The sequence below is a fragment of the Bos javanicus genome, chromosome 13, assembly GCF_032452875.1.
Source record: "Bos javanicus breed banteng chromosome 13, ARS-OSU_banteng_1.0, whole genome shotgun sequence".
Taxonomy (NCBI): domain Eukaryota; kingdom Metazoa; phylum Chordata; class Mammalia; order Artiodactyla; family Bovidae; genus Bos; species Bos javanicus.
Genome location: NC_083880.1, coordinates 10,753,420 through 10,772,402, shown reverse-complemented (window position 1 = coordinate 10,772,402; position 18,983 = coordinate 10,753,420). Strand labels below are relative to the sequence as shown.

The 18,983-nt window shown below is 51.0% G+C and overlaps 1 protein-coding gene across 1 annotated transcript in view; it reads left to right on the top strand.

The window, feature by feature from the left end:
* Nucleotides 1-18,556, top strand: part of LOC133258881 (ninein-like protein) — a 44,299-nt gene extending 25,743 nt beyond the window's left edge. Inside the window, 8 exon segments of the mRNA XM_061435565.1 lie at nt 3,560-3,664; nt 4,684-4,753; nt 10,075-10,233; nt 10,917-11,030; nt 14,034-14,254; nt 15,426-15,521; nt 15,688-15,817; nt 17,595-18,556. Coding sequence (XP_061291549.1) covers nt 3,560-3,664; nt 4,684-4,753; nt 10,075-10,233; nt 10,917-11,030; nt 14,034-14,254; nt 15,426-15,521; nt 15,688-15,817; nt 17,595-17,786 — 1,087 coding nt within the window. The 3' untranslated portion in view covers nt 17,787-18,556.
* The last annotated feature ends 427 nt before the right edge of the window (nt 18,557-18,983 follow it).

Sequence of the window (18,983 nt, the reverse complement as noted above, 5' to 3'; positions counted from 1 at the left end):
TGAGTGATGTTGAGCATCTTTTCATGTGTTTGTTAGCCATCTGTATGTCTTCTTTGGAGAAATGTCTGTTTAGTTCTTTGGCCCATTTTTTGATTGGGTCTTTTATTTTTCTGGAGTTGAGCTGTAGGAGTTGCTTGTATATTTTTGAAATTAGTTGTTTGTCAGTTGCTTCATTTGCTATTATTTTCTCCCATTCTGAAGGCTGTCTTTTCACCTTGCTAATAGTTTCCTTTGATGTGCAGAAGCTTTTAAGGTTAATTAGGTCCCATTTGTTTATTTTTGCTTTTATTTCCAATATTCTGGGAGGTGGGTCATAGAGGATCCTGCTGTGATGTATGTCAGAGAGTGTTTTGCCTCTGTTGTCCTCTAGGAGTTTTATAGTTTCTGGTCTTACGTTTAGATCTTTAATCCATTTTGAGTTTATTTTTGTGTATGGTGTTAGAAAGTGTTCTAGTTTCATTCTTTTACAAGTGGTTGACCAGATTTCCCAGCACCACTTGTTAAAGAGATTGTTTTTAATCCATTGTATATTCTTGCCTCCTTTGTCAAAGATAAGGTGTCCATATGTGCGTGGATTTATCTCTGGGCTTTCTATTTTGTTCCATTGATCTATATTTCTGTCTTTGTGCCAGTACCATACTGTCTTGATGACTGTGGCTTTGTAGTAGAGCCTGAAGTCAGGTAGTTTGATTCCTCCAGTTCCATTCTTCTTTCTCAAGATCGCTTTGGCTATTCGAGGTTTTTTGTATTTCCATACAAATTGTGAAATTATTTGTTCTAGCTCTGTGAAGAATACTGTTGGAAGCTTGATAGGGATTGCATTGAATCTGTAATTTGCTTTGGGTAGTATACTCATTTTCACTATATTGATTCTTCCAATCCATGAACATGGTATATTTCTCCATGGCCTCCCATTCTTGATCCACACCTTCCTCCTCTGATGCCAGCAGTGACTAGTTGGTCCTCCTCGTGCTCCATCCTGACTCCCAGTCTTCTGCCTGCTCTTCCACAGAGAAGGGCCATAGTGGACAGTCTAGGACACTCTTTCCATCTAAGGGCAGTGAATTAGCAGCTTTAATTCTGTTTGTTACATTGATTCCCCTTTGCTATGAAATAGCACATTTGCAGTTTCTGGATGCAGATGTCTTTTAGAGGCTGTTATTCTGTCTCCACAGGAGGTGATCTGAGTTGTGTCATCTGGTTGCTGTTAGCTTCTCCATCTTTTGTGGTTTTTCTTTGGTGTGTTTAGGTGTATATTTCTTTCATTTTAACTTTTTATTGAAGTGTTATATGCACACACAAAAAAATACACACGTGTATACAGTTGGAAGAATTGATGAATTGGACACATCTGTGTCACCACACCCAGAACACGTCCCCAGGGTCACTATTCCAAGTCGGGATAGTGGTAACCCCTGGAGGGGGGGCTCTGGGGAACCCCATTTTTTGTTCTCGGTGCTGGTGTTCCTAAGAATGGAATTGTTGAGTCATAGGGCAGAGGTGCCGTTTTCTTTTTACTTACCATACTTAGAAATATTATGCCTGCTGAGTATATAGATTTGTGTCCTATGAAAATCTTTCAGATATTCTTTGTAAAATATTGCCTCTCCCCTCCATGGCCTTTTCAGTTGGATGTATGGTATTAGATCTTTTCACTTTTCCTGCTTTTCTTAACCTCTCTTTCATTTCTTGCAGCTTCTTTTCTGTACATGGCATGTTCTGGGTACTTATTCATATCTCTGTGTTCCAGGTCAGTGATTCGTTCTTCAGCTATATCTAATCTACCAGTGAGCTTTTCTTTTGACATTGATTTTTTTTTTTCATTTTCTAACATTCTATTTGGTCCTGCCTGATCATTTCTGATAGCTTCTTGCTTGCTTGTCCACTTTTTATTTCCATCTTTTATTTAAGTAAACATTTAATAATATTTATCCCAAGTTTGTGTCTGATAATTCCAATATCTGGGATCTAATTCTGTTGTTTTGGCTTCTTCTGACTCTCATCAGTGGTCCTTTCCCACATACGTTGTGGTGACCTTTGATTGTGAGCTCATGTTCACACGATGTTTATCTCTGGGACTCTTGAGAGCTGTAGTAGAGGGTTCTCCCTGCAGAAAGGATGTGTTTTGCTTTTTCCAAGAAGACTTGGGAGCCTCTTAGTCTGAGACCGCTTAAGCTATTCCAGGGAACCAGCCCAGCACACGCACCCCTGGTGTGGTTTCTCCACACCGATGTAGGTGTTGGCCTCAGGGTGACACTCAGGGCAACCCCATCTTTGTGCTGCTTGCTCACAGCTCTGATTTCAGCATTCGGGTTTTTGTTTAAGGCCCGTGGAGGCTTCTATAACCTTCTGTGAGGACACCCCACCTTAAATGATCAGCTATGCACGGCTCTGGTTATCTGGTGAATGTGGAGGACTAGGATAAGGCAGCCACCATCTTATTCGAGGTCCAGGAAACTGGAAACAGAACCCCACCCACCGCTGCCACCCACATACATACACACACCTGTCTCGAATCAGTTTTGTTTACCATCCAGGAGCCTGAATAACAGTTCAAAATACAGATCTCATTGGAGATCACTCTCCTCATTGAAACCCTTCATTTCTTGTAAACTTCCATTGACTTCTGTGTCTTAATTTTTCTGTTTAGTTCCTCATGAGAAAAATGAAATCATACTTATGCTTATGAAGGAGATACTTATGCTTGATATTATAAGAATAATATATTAAACATACGAGGTCATGTGCTTGAGTACTTTTAGATTGAAAAAACCAGAAGCTAATGCCAGGTAGAGACCTAATGTTTAGGGGAATAAGTGTCAGTGACACCAGCACATATGAAGGATAGATTTTCTGGGCGGCAGGTGTGGGTTTCAAGCTGCCTCCCCGTGCTCTTTATTGGTCAGTTGCTCATCTGTTGCACATCACTGGAGTTACCTTCCAGGGAGACTAAGAGCATCGGAAGCCAAGGGCTCCAGGCAGACTTGGCCTGGGCAGCCTCTGTCAGTACTTGCTTTCCCCTCCTGAAGGTTCCACATTGCATCGGATCACCTTCCGTCTGCTGCCGCGGGCATCTTTCCAGTTTCCTCCAGTGCTGACCTCAGGGTGTAGGACAGGGGGCACTCCCCATAGGATTCAGCTTCCTGAGTCCTCATGTTCCTCAGCTTTGTGCTCGGGGTCCCTGGGGGGATTTCCTTGCAACAACTCTGTGAGGACTCTCACCCAGCATCTTGCATTGGTGCCAGCTGTGAGCACGGTGACATTTCAGTGAAGGTAAGGAGATGCAGGAACGGGCCAGCTGTAAACACAGTGAACCAAGGTGCCAAACACACTAGTCACTGGCTCTTTTAGGAGCTAAGAAAGCTTTGTTTTTCTGTAGCTTATCTCTTGGGAGATGCAAGCCAGAGCAGGTTAACACTGGATACAGGGAGGGACTGGTGCCCTGTGTCCCCATCCAGGGAAGGAAAGTGGGGCTGGGGGTCATTGCAAGACCAGACTCTGTCGGGTGACCAGCTCCTGGAATTCCCACTCTTCTTTCTTTTTAAAATTTGTTATCCAGAATCGAGTTGGAAAAGCTTTCTGAAGAAAACACGCTTTTGAAAAATGAGCTGGGGAGGATCCAACAAGAGCTTGAAGCTTCAGAAAGGACGGAGGCTGCACAGAGGTAAGGGCCAGCTCATGGGTCCCACCCCAGCCACCCATCCCAGACACGGTTTGCTCATCACAGAAGAAGCTCAGAGGGCATTACTGTAGAAAGTGGGACGTGTTCACAGATAACCCACATTCCAGGAACAGTCAGCAGAGAACTGTGCTGCCCTCCGACCAGCCTTGATGGGCACGGGAGGGCTCAGGCGTCCTACAGAATACTCCATAGCGTGCTCAAGGGTCAGAGGAGGCATCCTGCATCCCTGTAGGGGCAGGAGGGCCTCTTACAACCTTCCTGGGCCAGGAGAATCTGTTTCTTCTTGTCCTGATGATGATTTCAGCCCTGCTGTTGTCCACGGTTCATTCCTGGTCTGTTGATTTCAGTGTGTCAGAGTCAGGGGTCTAGGGCAGGGGCCTGAGCACTGAGGCAGGAGCTGTGTGTATTGTAGAGGGATACTTGTTGGTAGATTTCAACTTTCACTATCAGAGCCTCATCTAAGAAGGGTTTGGCTTTTTTTTTTTTTTTAATAAAATTCAAATGAGCTCAGCTGTAAACTGCTGAGAATGTGGTGTTGATTTGATAAAGAGTGCCTGACGATTAAAGTGTGGAATCCAGAGTGGATGGTCACTCAGCGATCACTGTTACGTTACAGCAGTTCTGAAATCTGAAAGGTTTCTTCCCTCCAAGAACCATTTTCCCTAAGTTTGGTGCTGGGGCCCTTTTGACAGCAGATGTCAGCAAATGTAAGGCTGTGTTGATCGTTATGCTTCTGGGTGTGAAGAGCACTCCCATGTGCTGGAGAGAGATTAACATGTGCTGTGCAACTGAGGAATGTCATGGAGGGTTTGTTCTTACAGTGCTGGCAGGGTTCCTCTGGCTCCCAGGCTGGGATCCAGTTGGACCAGCACAGTAACAGTGCAGGACAGTGACAGACCAGTGGCTGTAGGGTATCGAGAACAGGTGTACAAACCAGCACCACGGTGACCACGGTGAGCAATGACTCATCAGTGACACTGTTAACTTTGCTTCTTCAACAGGAAGGAAATTGAGGTTTTAAAGAGAGACAAGGAAAAGGCCTGCTCTGAGATGGAAGAGCTCCACACACAGGTTAAGTATTGACCCCTGGTGTGAAACGGATGCCCCCCTCCCTTTTCCATTGTTTTGAAATAATCTCAAACTTGCAGAAAGGAAACACAGAACATTTTTATGGAAGTTACAAGAGTTGCTGGCCCATCAGCCCCTCCCACTCCAAGTTGGGGAATCACTGTGGATATGACGGGGTGTAGCCTCGTCAGCCACAGCCGGGACCTCGTGTGGCTTGTCTGCCTTTCCTTGTTCTTAGGACCTGGTGCTTTTGAAGGTTATAAGCAGTTGTTTTGGTGTGTCTAAAACTTCCTTATAATTGGATTCCGATTATGTGGGAACATCCCCTTCTCATTCTATCCTGTCCGGGGACACAAGCTTTAGTGACGTCCTTAGATTCTTGGTCAGGTGCTGTTGGCCAGGCTTCTTCACAAAGTTACTTTCCCCTTGGTAATTACGGAACATTTTATAGGAAAATCCTTTGAGATGATGTGAATGTCCGGTTCTTCATCAAACTCTCACCCAGTTGTTCTCCCTGTTTATTTAATGGGTTATAATATGTTACCATCAGTATTTATTTTCATGCTCAATTGTCCCAGATTTGCCTAATAAGAGCCCCCTCCTGGTGAGTTCTGGGCCCTCCAGACAGGTCCTGGTCATTATTTGAGTACTTCCTTACTTTGTAGTGTCCCATGATATTCCAGGTTCATCTGGTACTTCCCTTGCCCCAACCCTGGAAGCAGCCACTTCTCCAAGGAATCCTTGGTGACTTTTAGCTCAGAATGGTACGTGGAGACCAAGATTTGGGTACTGGGGGTGCTCACGGCTCCAGGATCATCACTATGTCCAAATACAGTTAGTGCGTGGAACTCGGGAGTGTATATTTATGATGCTCACATGCATGTGGTTTCAGGTATATTTATTTGTACACCTCTCTACTAGAAATCATAAATTCAAACTCTGAAATTCCAATATCACAGGGATGGTTCTAGCTTTCTCTCTCTGTATTTATAACTTATGCCTCTAGCAGTGAAAAGCCTGGTCTCCATCATCCTCAGTGGATGGACTTACTGTTTGGTCAGTCCCCTTTAGCCTGCACGTGAATGCCCTTCTCACGCTGTTTAGCGCTGACCACCACACTGGTCTCCCTTTGCGCCACGAATAAGTGTTTTCTGCACTTGGTCTCTCTTACTGGCTTTTGTACCCAAGCACACAGCTAGGAGGGCTTCCTTTGTGACTCAGCTGCTAAAGAATCCACCTGTAGTGCGGGAGACCTGGGTTTGGTCCCTGGGTAGGGAAGATCCCCTGGAGAAGGGAAAGGCTACCTACTCCGGTATGCTGGCCTAGAGAATTCCAAGGGGTTGCAAAGAGTTGGACACGACTGAGCTTCTTTCACTTCACTTCACACAGCTTGGATGTGTCATTCTTTTTTATTTTTTTTTTAAATTGAATTTATTACTGAGAATTGCAGGCTCACATGTGGTTGTAAGACATATATTACAGAGGAATACACTCTGTCCAGTTTCCCCAGGGACCACGTTTTATTAAACTTTAGTATAGTGTCTGTGTTAGTATGCTAGGGCTGCCATAGCAAAGCACCGCAGACTGAGGGGCTTACACAACCAAGTTTATTTCCTCACAGTGCTCGGAGTTAGAAGTTCAGGTCAGGGCGGGGCTGGTTTCTTCTGAGGCCTCTCTCTGGTTTGTACACAACTGTCCTGCCTGTGTCTTCACGTGGTCCTCCTTCAGATGCGTCTGTGTCGTCATCTCTTATTGGGGCACCATCATACTGCATTCATACGACCTCGTTTTACCTTAATCACCTCTTTCAAGACCCCGTCTCCAACTACACTCCCTCTGTACAGGATTGGAGGTTTGGGCTTCAACATTGAATTGGGGTGTGAGGGGGCGCAAGTCAGCCCTTAATGAGCATCACAGTCAAGCTCTTGACATTGATGGATCCGTAGGTCTTACTTCCCCAGTTTTTTTTTTTGCAGTGGCGGGGAGGTGGTGGTGTTCTTTTTCTTGGGGGAGGGGCTTCGTTGCCCCACGGCACGTGGCATCTTAGTTCCCCAACCAGGGATGGAACCCGAGTGTCCTGCCTCGGAAGGCAGGTTCTTAACCACGGGACCACCCAGAAAGTCCACGTGCTCCTGCAGCTTTGCTTATGCTCTCGTGTGGTGTCAGGTCTACACGGGTTTATTCCCTGTGCAGGTTCATGTCTCCACAACCCAGCTGCAGCTCCACAAGGTCCTTCATATTGTTCATTCACAGCGACATCTGCCATCTGTCTTTCTGCCCACCTATCTCAGCCCCAACAGCACCCTTACGGCAGAAAACAAAGAGGAACTGAAGAGCCTCCTGATGAAAGTGACAGAGGACAGCCAAACTTGTACCATTTCTCCAGTGACACACAAGGAGCCATCCCAAATGAGCTCTCTGGGACTGCCTCTCCACATAGCACGGCTCCCTGCTGCGTGTCCACAGTAGTTTCTTCCTGCCACTGGATGGCATTCCAAGGCATTAACATCCCACAGCTCGTCTTCAGTTCAGTTCAGTCTCTCAGTCGTGTCCGACTCTGCGACCCTATGGACTGCGGCATGCCAGGCTCCCCTGTCCATCACCAACTCCTGGAGCTTGCTCAGACTCATGTCCATCGCGTCGGTGATGCCTTCCACCCATCTCATCCTCTGTTGTCCCCTTCTGCTCCTGCCTTCAGTCTTTCCCAGCATCAGGGTCTTTTCCAATGAGTCACTTCTTCACATCAGGTGGCCAAAGTATTGGAGTTTCAGCTTCAGCATCAGCCCTTCCAATGAATATTCAGGACTGATTTCCTTTAGGATGGACTCGTTGGTGTCTGCACCTTGCAGTCCAAGGGCCCCTCAAGAGTCTTTTCCAACACCACAGTTCAAAAGCATCAATTCTTCGGCACTTAACTTTGTTTATGGTCCAACTCTCACATCCATACATGACTACTAGAAAAACCACAGCTTTGACTAGATGGACCTTTGTCAGTTTTTTAACATGCTATCTTGGTTGGTCATAGCTTTTCTTCCAAGGAGCAGGCGCCTTTTAATTTCATGGCTACAGTTACCATCTGCAGTGATTTTGGAGCCCAAGAAAATAAAGTCTATGACTGTTTCCATTGTTTTCCCATCTATTTGCCATGAACTGATGGGACCGGATGCCATGATCTTAGTTTTTTGAATGTTGAGTTTTAAGCCAACTGTTTCACTCTCTTTCACTTTCATCAAGAGGCTCTTCAGTTCCTCTTTGCCTTCTGCCATAAGGGTGGTGTCATCAGCGTATCTGAGGTTATTGATGTTTCTCCCGGCAATCTTGATTCCAGCTTGTGCTTCATCCAGCCTGGCATTTTGCATGATGTACTCTGCATGTAAGTTAAACAAGCAGGGTGACAATATACAGCCTTGACGTACTCCTTTCCCAATTTGGAACCAGCTTGTCTTAATGCTCACCTTTTAAAGGATGGCTGGGCTGATTCCAGTTTTGGGCCGTCACAGGAGCTGCAATGAACGTTCCTAGGCAGGTCTTTGTGTGGATGGTCTTCATTTCACGGGATAGATGCCCAGGAGACAATCGCTCATCTGTACGGCAGCTACATGTCTGGTTTTATATGAAATCGCCCAGCTGTTTTCCAGAGCAGCTACTAAGAGTCAATGTTCCCGCCAGCGGCGTCTGCCAGGTCCAGTTGCCCCACATCCCTGTCCACACTTGGTGTTGTCACTCTTATTTTAGCCCGTCCAGGAGTGAGTGACACTGGGTCAGAACAGCTGGCGGGGGCTCCACTTGGCTATCCCCTCGCTGGTTCAGGCCTGGTAAAGAAGGTTTCCCTCGAGGGCAGAGAACAGAACGCTCTGTGTACTTCAAAACAGGCGCGGTCCTAGTCTACTCAGGCTCATACAGACGCCACAAGCAGGCGGCTTCAACTACAGGGTTTATTGTCCCAAGGTTCTCAAGGCCACGGTCAAGGCGGGGCCGGCCTGGTTCCCGTGAGGCTCTTCCAGGCTTGTGGGGAGCCCCCTCTCACTGTGTCTTCTTATAAAGTCACTGTCCCATTGGATTAGGACCCCACCTTGTGAGCACATTTAACCTGAATTACCTGCCAGCAGCCTTGTCCCCAGACTGGTGACTTTGTGGACCTGGTTCTACCCACAGCAGCCACCTTGTTCAAGCCTCCAGCCTCTGGCTCCTGGTGAGCTGTGACGCTCTTCGCCTGTCTTTCTTGCTGGTTTTCAGAGCATTGGTTTACCCTGTGACTTCAGTTCTCTGATGGGCCTGAGAAGAGTTGTTGACTTTCAGTTACTCAGCTTTTTCTTTGTTCTTGCTGGGAGGGTGGGAGTGCCGACTTCCAAGCTCTTTCCAGGCCAGAGCGGAAATGGCGTTTTGTTTTTCTCGTGGGTCTCTGCACATTCACTGTCAGGACATAGAAGCATAGTAGGTTTTCACCTGCCGACCTTGTGTCCTTGCTGAGCTCCCACTCACTCTGGGAGTGCGTTTGTCACCTCTGGTTTCCCAGACTCCTGCTGTTCCCTGGAGACACCCGCAGTTCCCATCTGCCTCTTCCCACCGCTGCCTGCCTCCCCGAGCCTGGCTGATACGGTGGGAACAGCCACCCTGGGGCGACAGTGATGCATCCGCCTAGCTGTGCATGAACCCTGCTCCGAGGCACAGAGGGCTTCAGACCCTCAGCCTCCGGAGCAATTGCTAGGGAAAAGCAGAGGAGCAAAACATGGTTTGTGTGAAGGCGTGTGACACACGGTTGGCGATAACGAGCTTCCTTGTGTCGCCTGCTGGCTGCCATTTATCCCAGGCCGCACCGCCAGCGTCCAGCATCCACTGTCTGCAAAGTGGGTCATTTCATCAGTGTGCTGTGTTTAATGACAGTGATCGGATTTTTTAAGAGAATCATGTGCCTCAGGTGTAGCTAGGGTTCTGGGTTTTTTTTTTTTCCTTCAACTTGTATAAGATAATGTCAGAAATAACTGTGGGAGAAACGAGAAAAGCATGCCAGTTCTCCAGAGCAGTGATGGGATGTTGATGGGATGTGAGTGCTCCGGGTGCCCAGCATTTATTTCTTGGGGGATTGATCACAGTTCATTCTCCACCTGGTGGCCTGAGAGCCCGTCACTCTGGGGACACTGAGCGAGTGCCTCACCCACTAGTTGCTAATAGCAACCCCACCCCCAGCTGTGATGACCAAAATGGTCTCCAAAGATTGCCAAGCATCCCCTGGGGAGAAGAGTGTCCCTGGTTGAGGACCCCTGGGATGCTGCTGGCTTAAAAAAATAACTTTCCTACCTGTGTTTTCTCCCTGTTTGTTCCAGAGTCAGAAGTGTAGGGATGAACTGTCCCAGCTCAACCACAGGGTCCTGCAGCTCGGAGAGGAGGCCTCTACCCACCAGACCCAAAGCGAGGAGAGTCCCGTCACCGTCCAGCTGCTAACACACAGACTGGAGGAGGCCGAGCTCCGGGAGGAGCTGCAGGTGAATGGCGGGCAGGGCAGGGAGGGGCAGGCAGCCCGGCCTAAAACAGACCAGGGACAGCCCTGACGTGCCTGCAGGTAATAAAGCAAGGGGCTTCACAAGCAAGCCCTGACAAATGTGTGAACTTCTAGCAGCTTTTGCAAAGCCTGGTACCTCTAGAGAAAGTAGCAGAAAGGAATTAAATCCTGATGATAGGAGCCTAAATTGGGGTGACCTCTCCAGAGGCCATTAGGCAAAACATACATCAAGAGTGGTCAAGAACGTTGGTGTGCTCTGACTTCATGATTCTGCTGTGGGAACTTTACTGAACATTGTGTATGGACTTAGATGAACATATTTTCATTGCTCTGGTGTTTATAATAGCACAACAGAATTGGAATCAGCTTTGAATCATCAACCGTATTGACTAAGTCAGTAAATTATGGTGCCGCCATTAAAAACCACATTTTTGAATAGTGTCTAATGCTCTGGACATTATAAAAGAGAAAGCATGGCCTACGATGTCGTGGTGGCAGCATGTGTGTGTGTGTGGAGGAAGGGCCAGGAGATACAGCATGTCGGGTGTGCTGTGATCACTGCTGACTTAAATTTTGTAATTCTTGCTTTTCTGAAGTTTCTGCATTAAGCACGTATCACGTTGCTAGTGTTCTTCTTATACTTGTGAAACCGATATTTAACAACAGGGTAACCAAATCCAAAAACTTGAACTTGAACTTGACCGTGTGACTCAGGACCGTCAGAGCCTGAGACTGGCACAGTCACAGCTGAGAGAGGCCCTTGAAGAGAGTCGGAACCAGGTGAGTGTGCATGGTGGTCCCAGGCTGAGGGGAGTCAGCCTCGCCTCTGACAGCCTGCACGGGACTAGTCCGGCCAAGGGCTTCATGGGGCTGGCTGAGGCCACACAGCTAGGGGGGCGCCCTCCAGGCCGAGGATTCAGTCAGGCCCCATCCAGGGTCAGGTGGAATGCGAGTGAACCGTGTGAAGGGCTGTGCCTGTTCCCTCACGAGGGCAGGCAGGCATAGCAGCACCTCTGGGTGTGCCCTCTGCAGGTGGAGGAGCCAGGGAACACGGAAGGTGGCCTCCGAGGTCCAGGCCGCGGGCGGAGCAGCCCCCGAGGGGACCAGCTGCTTGCCCTGGTGGAGCCCGGGTGTCACATGCCTGTTCATGTGTGTGGCAGTGCTGCCAATGCCCTGCCCTGCACTTGTCTGATGCCTGCCAGGCTCAGAGATGCAGCAGCGGGGAGGCAGGGAGCTCACGGGCTGGGACACACAGATGTGAGCAGAGTGGGCCCAGGAGGGGTGGTGGGTGCCTGCCAGAGTGAGGTGCTGGGACGCAGGGCTGGTTCTTCCGAGGAGCTCGAGCAGGAGGAGAGGAGGGAGCTGATGGTGTGAGGTGCCCTGAGGGCCTCAGGCCCTGGTGGACTCAGACATGGGGTGCGCTTGGAGAGCCAGGGTCTGCAGGGGGAAGGGGCTGTGAGAGAGGGTCTCTAAGCCTCATGTTTCTGCTCAGCCTGGCACCAGGTTCCCCACCTGGCCCCTGGTCTGACCCCTGGACTTAGCTGTGGACACCTGGTGTGAGAGGTCACTTCTCAGATGGCCCAGGTTGCAGAAGGGTCTGTCTGCATGTGGGACCCCTTCCTGTCCAGGGTCTTAGGAGGGGCTGGCAGACCCCTGTGGGCCCAGCCCCCCACTGTCAGCAGGCACTTTCTCCAAGGTGTCTCTGTGTACTGGGGGCCCCCTTCCCTGTTTGTAGTGCAAAAGGAACCTTGACAAATTGCTGGACTGGTTTGAGCCTTTGAGGTGGAGAAGACAGATCCACCCATGGGCAGCAGGACTGGGCTGCCGGAGGCTTCCATGCCCGCTGGGGTTGGGGGATGCTCAGCACTCGGCCGCTGTCACAGGCAGGAGCAGCTGCTGTGAGGCAGCTGGTGTCACCTTTGGTGAGTTAGATGAGGACCCCCCGAAACACACCTGGATGAAAGTGTGCAGAGAGAAGTAAGGCACTTACAAGGCATCTAGAGACCATCAGGGGTGCAGAGGTGAGGGTGCATCCAGAGCCGTGAGGAGGGAATGGTCCTGAGGTCACAGGGCCAGCAGGGGAGCCAGGCGACAGAGAGGGAGCTTACACGGCCGGCATCCCGGGGTGCTGTGGGCGGGGGCACCTGCACTGCCCTCTGTGGCATCGGGTCCTTGTTGCGTGGCAACCAAGCACCCAGGAAGGGCAGACAAGCATCCAGGCTGCTGAGCACTGCGCCAGGGGTTTCCTTAGCATCACTGCCCCACATTTGGCCGGGCCAGCCTGGATTCAGGGTGGAGAGGTCTGCCATCGTCTGAGGGGCTCATTGCCCCACCCCAGCACCCAGAACACGGAGGCCCTGGCTTCCTGGCTGCAGGGGCCCCACTTCTCTTCTGGGGACATCCTGCCTTCTCACGTGGCGGTCGAGCAGGGCTCTCCGGAGCAGGCCCACTCTCCACCCACACCTTGTTTTACAAGGAGGGCCTCAGGGGCACTCAGCTGGGCCGTGCTGAATACTTCCTGGCCTAGGAGAGTGGACGGTGAGGCCTGTGGTCAGGCTGCAGGGCTAAGCAGAGCATCGGCTGCAGGAGGCAACAAGGCACCCAGGCAGGTGTGCGGGACTCAGACCTGGGCAGGAGTGACTGCATAGTGATCATCCGAAGCTCTAAAGCCACGGGGAGGCAGCTACGTCTGGTGGAGGGTGTGTGAGAACTTTCCTCCCCTCTCTTCATCCCAGGAGCGTGGCAGCTGCTCCGCTGGACCTGTGTGTGTGGTGTGCTTCTGGGGGTCTGTCTGGGGAAACTGCCCAGGGTGGCCCCTCAGACACGCGGTGACACAGGCCAGTGAGGGAGTAGGGCTGTGGCTCACAGTTTCACCCCTGCCTGGCCAGGATGGCCAGTGCCCTCCTCCCCTGCCTGCCCTCAGCAGGGCCCCTGGTGGAGCCGCCACCTCTCCCATCCACGGGGTCTCAGAGGGCAGGTCTGTGTGCTCCAGACGAGGCCGCCGGAGCCCGTGGTGTAAATGGTGTTTAGATGGCCTCCCAGGCACTCCGTTCAGGGAAAGTGGCCAGGCTCTGGGCAGCCTGGTGCCAGCGATCCCGTGGGTTCTGTGCCCAGGAAGCAGGTGGCCGAGTCCGTCCACATCCACACCTCTCCAGATGCTGTGCAACCACCTCCGGGGCCCTGGCCACAGCCCGTCTCAGGAGCATGAGCTCTACATTTAGAGGGAGGCTGCTCTATGCTGCTGGTGTGAGTCCCATTATTGAAGGAATTAAACCCAGCAAAGAACCCAGGGGATAAACAGGACAGAATAACTTGATCCTCCCAGGATCCGGTACGAGGTCACAGGGAGGGCTACAGGCAGGCCTTCCAGGCTCTCAGGGTGCAGAAGCGCCCCTGAATGGACTCTGTGTTAGTCGCTCAGTCCCATCCGATTCTTTGCAACCCCATGGACTTTAGCTTGCCAAGCCCTTTGTCCCTGGTATTCTCCAGGCAAGAATATTCGAGTGGGTTGCCATGCCGTTCTCCAGGGGATCTTCCCAACACAGGGACCAAATCCACGTATCCCGTGTCTCCTGCCTTGCAGGCGGATTCTTTACCGTCTGAACTACCAGGAAATGGAGTGTGGGCATCAGATAAATGGACTCTTTAGAAATCGTGGGCTCTGCTGGACACACCCTTCCCTTGTGGGGTGCCTACCAGGTAGAAATGCAGTTTTCTGTGTCTGGTGGTGACCCTTTAGCTCTGGGCAGTCACCGCACAACTGCTGTGCCTTTTCCCCGGCAGCTGTATGGAGCCACCCAGAGGCTGCAGCTGGCCCAGTCGCAGCACACCCAGCGGGTACAGCAGCTGCGGGAGGAGATGGCACAGCTCGTGCCTGCAGTCCGAGTGGCTGAGCTGCAGCGGCTGCTGGAAGGGGAGCGGTGGGGGGCACGGCGGCCCCAGGAGGAGGCCCAGGTGAGTAGGGACCGGGCTCGGGGGCCAGCTGGGGGTGATGGGGAGGGCGAGTAGGCTTTCTGGTGCCAAGGCGAGGATGGCCTGACAGCCCTCCCACCATGTGGGATGTTTATGGAAGCCACGGGACCCGGCTTCCGCTGGGAGCTGGTGGGCATTGAGCGGCCGACCCTGAGTCCCCCAGCCTGTTTTCTGGGCTCTTTGTGTCTGTAGCTGTGTGTGTCTGTAGCCAGCCACACACATGACCTGCTTTCAGGTCTGAAAGGTGGTGATAGAAGGGCCACAAGAGAGGGATGGGCAGGAATAGCTTTTCAGGAGTGTAGGCAGGTGCAAAGGTCCTGGGGTGGGCTGTGCTTGGCATGTTTCAAAGCAGCAAGGGGTGTGGGGTGCTGGTTGGACAAGAGATCAGCACAGTGACAGCACGGACTTGGGGAGCCCTGCTGTGTGCCAGGCTCACATGCAGAAACAGAGCTGCTGCCTTAAAAGGGCAGCAGAACAGTGGCTCAGAGTGTGCACTGTGGGGGACTGGATCCTGGCTCCACCACCTGAGCCGAGTGGTTTAAGTGAGTGAGTGATTCAACTCTCTGTGCTTCCATTTCTTTCAACCTCTGGTGGCAGTGGTTCCCACCTCAGAGCAGTCTCTCAGGCATCAGTGAGTGAGCACCTCAAAGTGCGAGCCTGGGGAAGCACATTTGGGTCCTCAAAGTTCATGGGTCAGTGGGAGGGTGAGGAGCGGCAGAGGGCTAGGTGCCTTCCTGAGGAAGGAATTTGTGCAAGATTGGAAAGGTGGGTAAAATCTGACATTTGTAAAATACAAAATCTAACAAAGAACAGCCTTATAGCATTATGCAAACACGTTGTGCTGGAGAGACATTTAATCTAGGACAGATTATTGACAAAGGAAATTTAGTCAGAGATCCCCTAGAAAGACTACCATGATTGGGGAAACTCAACTTTGAGTCATTTAGGATTAAAATCCTAGGACAAAGAGTCTCTTATCTGTTCACACTACAGTGAGAAGTGCAGCTTTGTGGCTTGTGAGACATTTCTAACCATCCCTCCCTATAGATGAAAGGTTAGCCAGATACTCAGATTTTGTACACTTCAGCTGATTTCCATTCTAAAGTAAATACGCCTGAGATGATTCTTTTTTTTTTTTTGTTTTTTACAAACGAGGCAATTTATTAACCCAGCATCATTTGTTCTAATGCTTCTTGTTGGCAGCTGCCACCTGTCCAGCGATCCCGTCCAGATCTCTCTGTCCCTGAGGCGTCAGTTTGCGGCCCCCATCTTGGTCCTTTTCCACCATTTTCAGCCAATGTACCGTGTTGATCTCTGCCACTGCTGCTGCTGCTAAGTCGCTTCAGTCGTATCCAACTCTGTGCGACCCCATAAACGACAGGCCACCAGGCTCCCCCGTCCCTGGGATTCTCCAGGCAAGAGTACTGGAGTGGGGTGCCATTGCCTTCTCTGGTGTTGATCTCTAACCTCCTCTTATTCAGGAAGCACGTGAAAAGCAGCTGAAAGCAACAGAAGAGCGGGTGGAGGAGGTGGAAATGATTCTGAAGAACATGGAAGTGCTCCTCCAAGAGAAAGTGGGTGAGCTGAAGGAACAGGTGAGTGACGGACGCCTCCTTTGGGCGTCCGGGTAGCTAATGAGGGAGACAGGACCCCAGAGAACCCTGTGTCCTGCGGAAGTGCTGAGAAGGGGAGAGGAGGGCAGGGAGAGGGGAGAGAGAGGCCTTGCTGTCCTATGAGGTCTGCTTGCTGCTCCAGGAAGTGAAATGTGAGCATCTGTGGAAATGCTTAGTTCCACAGTGACCGAATGTGGTTTACCTGGAGCGCCCTGAGCCGCGTCCCCAGTTCGAGTCACTCCACGCAGGCTGCCTGCTCCAGACCCCCAGTCCCACCTGTGTAGCCCGTGCCCTGCCGGCACCACCGCCCTCCAACCTTTTCCGTCCCTGGGTCCTCACTTTCCTTCCCAATCATCAGACTCCTGGTGACCCCCTACCCCCAGTCACTCTTGGTAAAACCTCAACCCCAAGTAAATCTTGAGGCTCCTACATGCTGGGGGAGGGGGCGGGTAGGGGTTGACTGTCCCAACTGCCGCCTTTCCCCCCTCCCTGTCTGGGGGGCCCTTCCGCTCTGACCCCCAGCCCCTCTCCCCTCCTCTCAGTTGTGACTTGGGCTGTGTCCCCGTAAGACCAGAAGGTCCCAGAGAAATGGCTGTGCGCTCAGCTCGCCCAGCCCCGCTTCTGCCGCCCCCTCTCCGGTCTCCTCAGCACCGCCTTCCGGAGCCCGGTGCTCCCAGCGAGTTCTCTGCTGCCTTGACAGGCCCCCCTTCAGAGCTGTCTGCTCCCAGCCGCCCGGCCACCCAGGGGCCCGTCTGGCTCTTCAGCGCGGCCCTCGGTGCGGAGCAGAGCTCCCATCGCGCACCCCGCGCCCCGTCTTTTGGGTCCTGACAGCTGGGCTCCTCGTCTCCTCTGCCAGCCCCTCAGCAGCAGCAGTCTTCCTTAGATACGTTGAAGCTGCGGCCTGCCTCAGAGTAGACAGCGGCTTCTCCGGTGGCCTCGAGATTCTGCAGGACCTGGCCCCCTCCCCTCGGCCCCTCGCCCAGCCGGCGTGGCGGCCCTGCCTTCCTCACGGGCCTCCTGGCTGTTCCTGCCACCGCGCATGCGCCGGCCTCTGCCCGGGAGGTTTGCGTCAGGCAGCCGCCCGCGCGTCCTCCACGCTTCTTTCAGGTCTCTGTGCACCTCAGGCTCAGCCGTGTGTCCCCCGCCTGGGTTCTCTGTTAACACGCCACCTGACACTGCGCGCTCTGCTGGCTCCTGTTAGAACACGTGCCTGTGGGAGCAGGGCCGTGGCCGGGCAGCACTGGCCCGCCGAGCTGCTCGGTAGCTACTTGAGTGAGTGGCCTCAGCGCGGACTTTCAAAGCCCAAAGCCGGGACCCCTGCGTCTTTGCATCTTGACTAGTGTATCCTGTGTCCCCATCACTGAAGCCCCTGTCGGTGTCGTGTGGGTGGCACCCAGGGTGCCTTGGTGCGTCCCGGCTGGCATGGTGGGCCTGCAGAGCGCACTGAGATAAGGCCATCATTTGGGTACTCTTGACAGTTTCCTCATTGATTTTTGGAGGCCTCCATATTTGGGTCTTGTCTTCATTTCGTGATACATCAATTTGTACAAAGTTGGCTTAAATTTTCTCTACCACATAGTTCGTCAGTTTCCTCTCTCATGCCAGGATAACAAAACCTGTCATTACATCTAACATGTCTCTGATTTGTAAGGTTCCCCAAACTAGTCTGAACGCGTGTGGAGGAATAGGAAGGGAGAGCTGGTGGCGTGGCGTGGCTGCGTTAGACGTGCAGTACACTGTGGCTTTCTCCCCTCTCCAGTTTGAAAAGAACAGCCGATCTGATCTGCTGCTCAAGGAGCTCTATGTGGAAAATGCTCACCTGACAAAAGCGCTTCAAGTCACTGAAGAGAAGCAACGAGGTGCTGAGAAAAAGTCCCGATTCTTGGAAGAAAAAGTTAGAGCTCTCAGCAAACTGCTCAGCAAGATTGCTGCAGCATCCCTCGCTGTGTAGACTGCTTTTCTTCCTGGAGTTCGTTTTGAAAGAACATCTTTAAAGTAAACCACTGTGACGCTGTAACTTATTGTGGCTCACTGGCTGTACACCCCTGGATAGACGAGGATTGTGATTCTGTTTATCTCACAAGCATTTAATGAAGGTCTGTGTGCCAGAGGCTGGGGAAACAGGTTGGAAAAGACTACTTTTTTTTTTTAGTGGTCCTTGGGTAACTTCCAGAGTTACATTCCTAATTTTGCTACTGACAGGCAAAACAGATTATGGGGTTCCCAGCAAGGTAAATGGTAAAATAAAGCAATTTTAATGTTGCACTTCTGACCTTGGCTACAGAGATTCAAATGCAAAGTCAGGGCTCTATAGTTTTACCATTGCACTGTTAGTGCTATGGGTTTAGTCACTGGCATTCTCGTTGGTGGATTGATATAGACACTCCAGAAATGTACTTTCTGTGACTTTCAACTGGCGATAAGGGATAGAGGAAGGAAGCCTTTTTGTCAGGGCCTGTTCCACCACGAGGGAGTCTAGACAGTGCTGGTATTTTAGGGCTGTGGACTCAGGGAGGATGGTATCCATTGTGAATGCAATCTTTTCCTCATTGAAATGTCACCACACTGGAAAGTGTATGATATGTTTAAAAAAAAAAAAGGGAAAAAGTATAGTTTTATATCCAAAATATACATAAAGTATGGTCATTTGGTTTATCAGAATAAACTACTGTAATATGAAGTCACTGTATTTGCAATAAAATCCTTTTCTATTAAAACCGATTAACTTCTAGATATTTTTTAAACTAAAATATTTCAGAGATATAGAACAATAGTTCTATAGGAAGCACTCATATGCACTACATGAACATGCAGGTGTGTTAAGGACGTTGTTACAGCATCCTGGACAGAGGCCCAGTCCCTGTTCTACTGCAGCCAACCTCTCTCCCCGTCCTGGTGGCCTCCGCTCTCCTGAAGCTGCTGCACGCCCCCTCCGCTCCGTCTGTCTGCACATTTACTGTCCGTGCTTGAATGAGAAAAGCCTTAAACCGGGGGAATAGATGGAAAGATCAGATCTGGGGTAGGAGGACTCAACAACATAAAGTGGGCTCTTCTCTCCATGCAACTCTGGTCGCTTAACCTATGACAAAGGAGGCAAGGATGGACAGTGGAGAAAACCCTCTTCAATAAATGGTGCTGGGAAATCTGG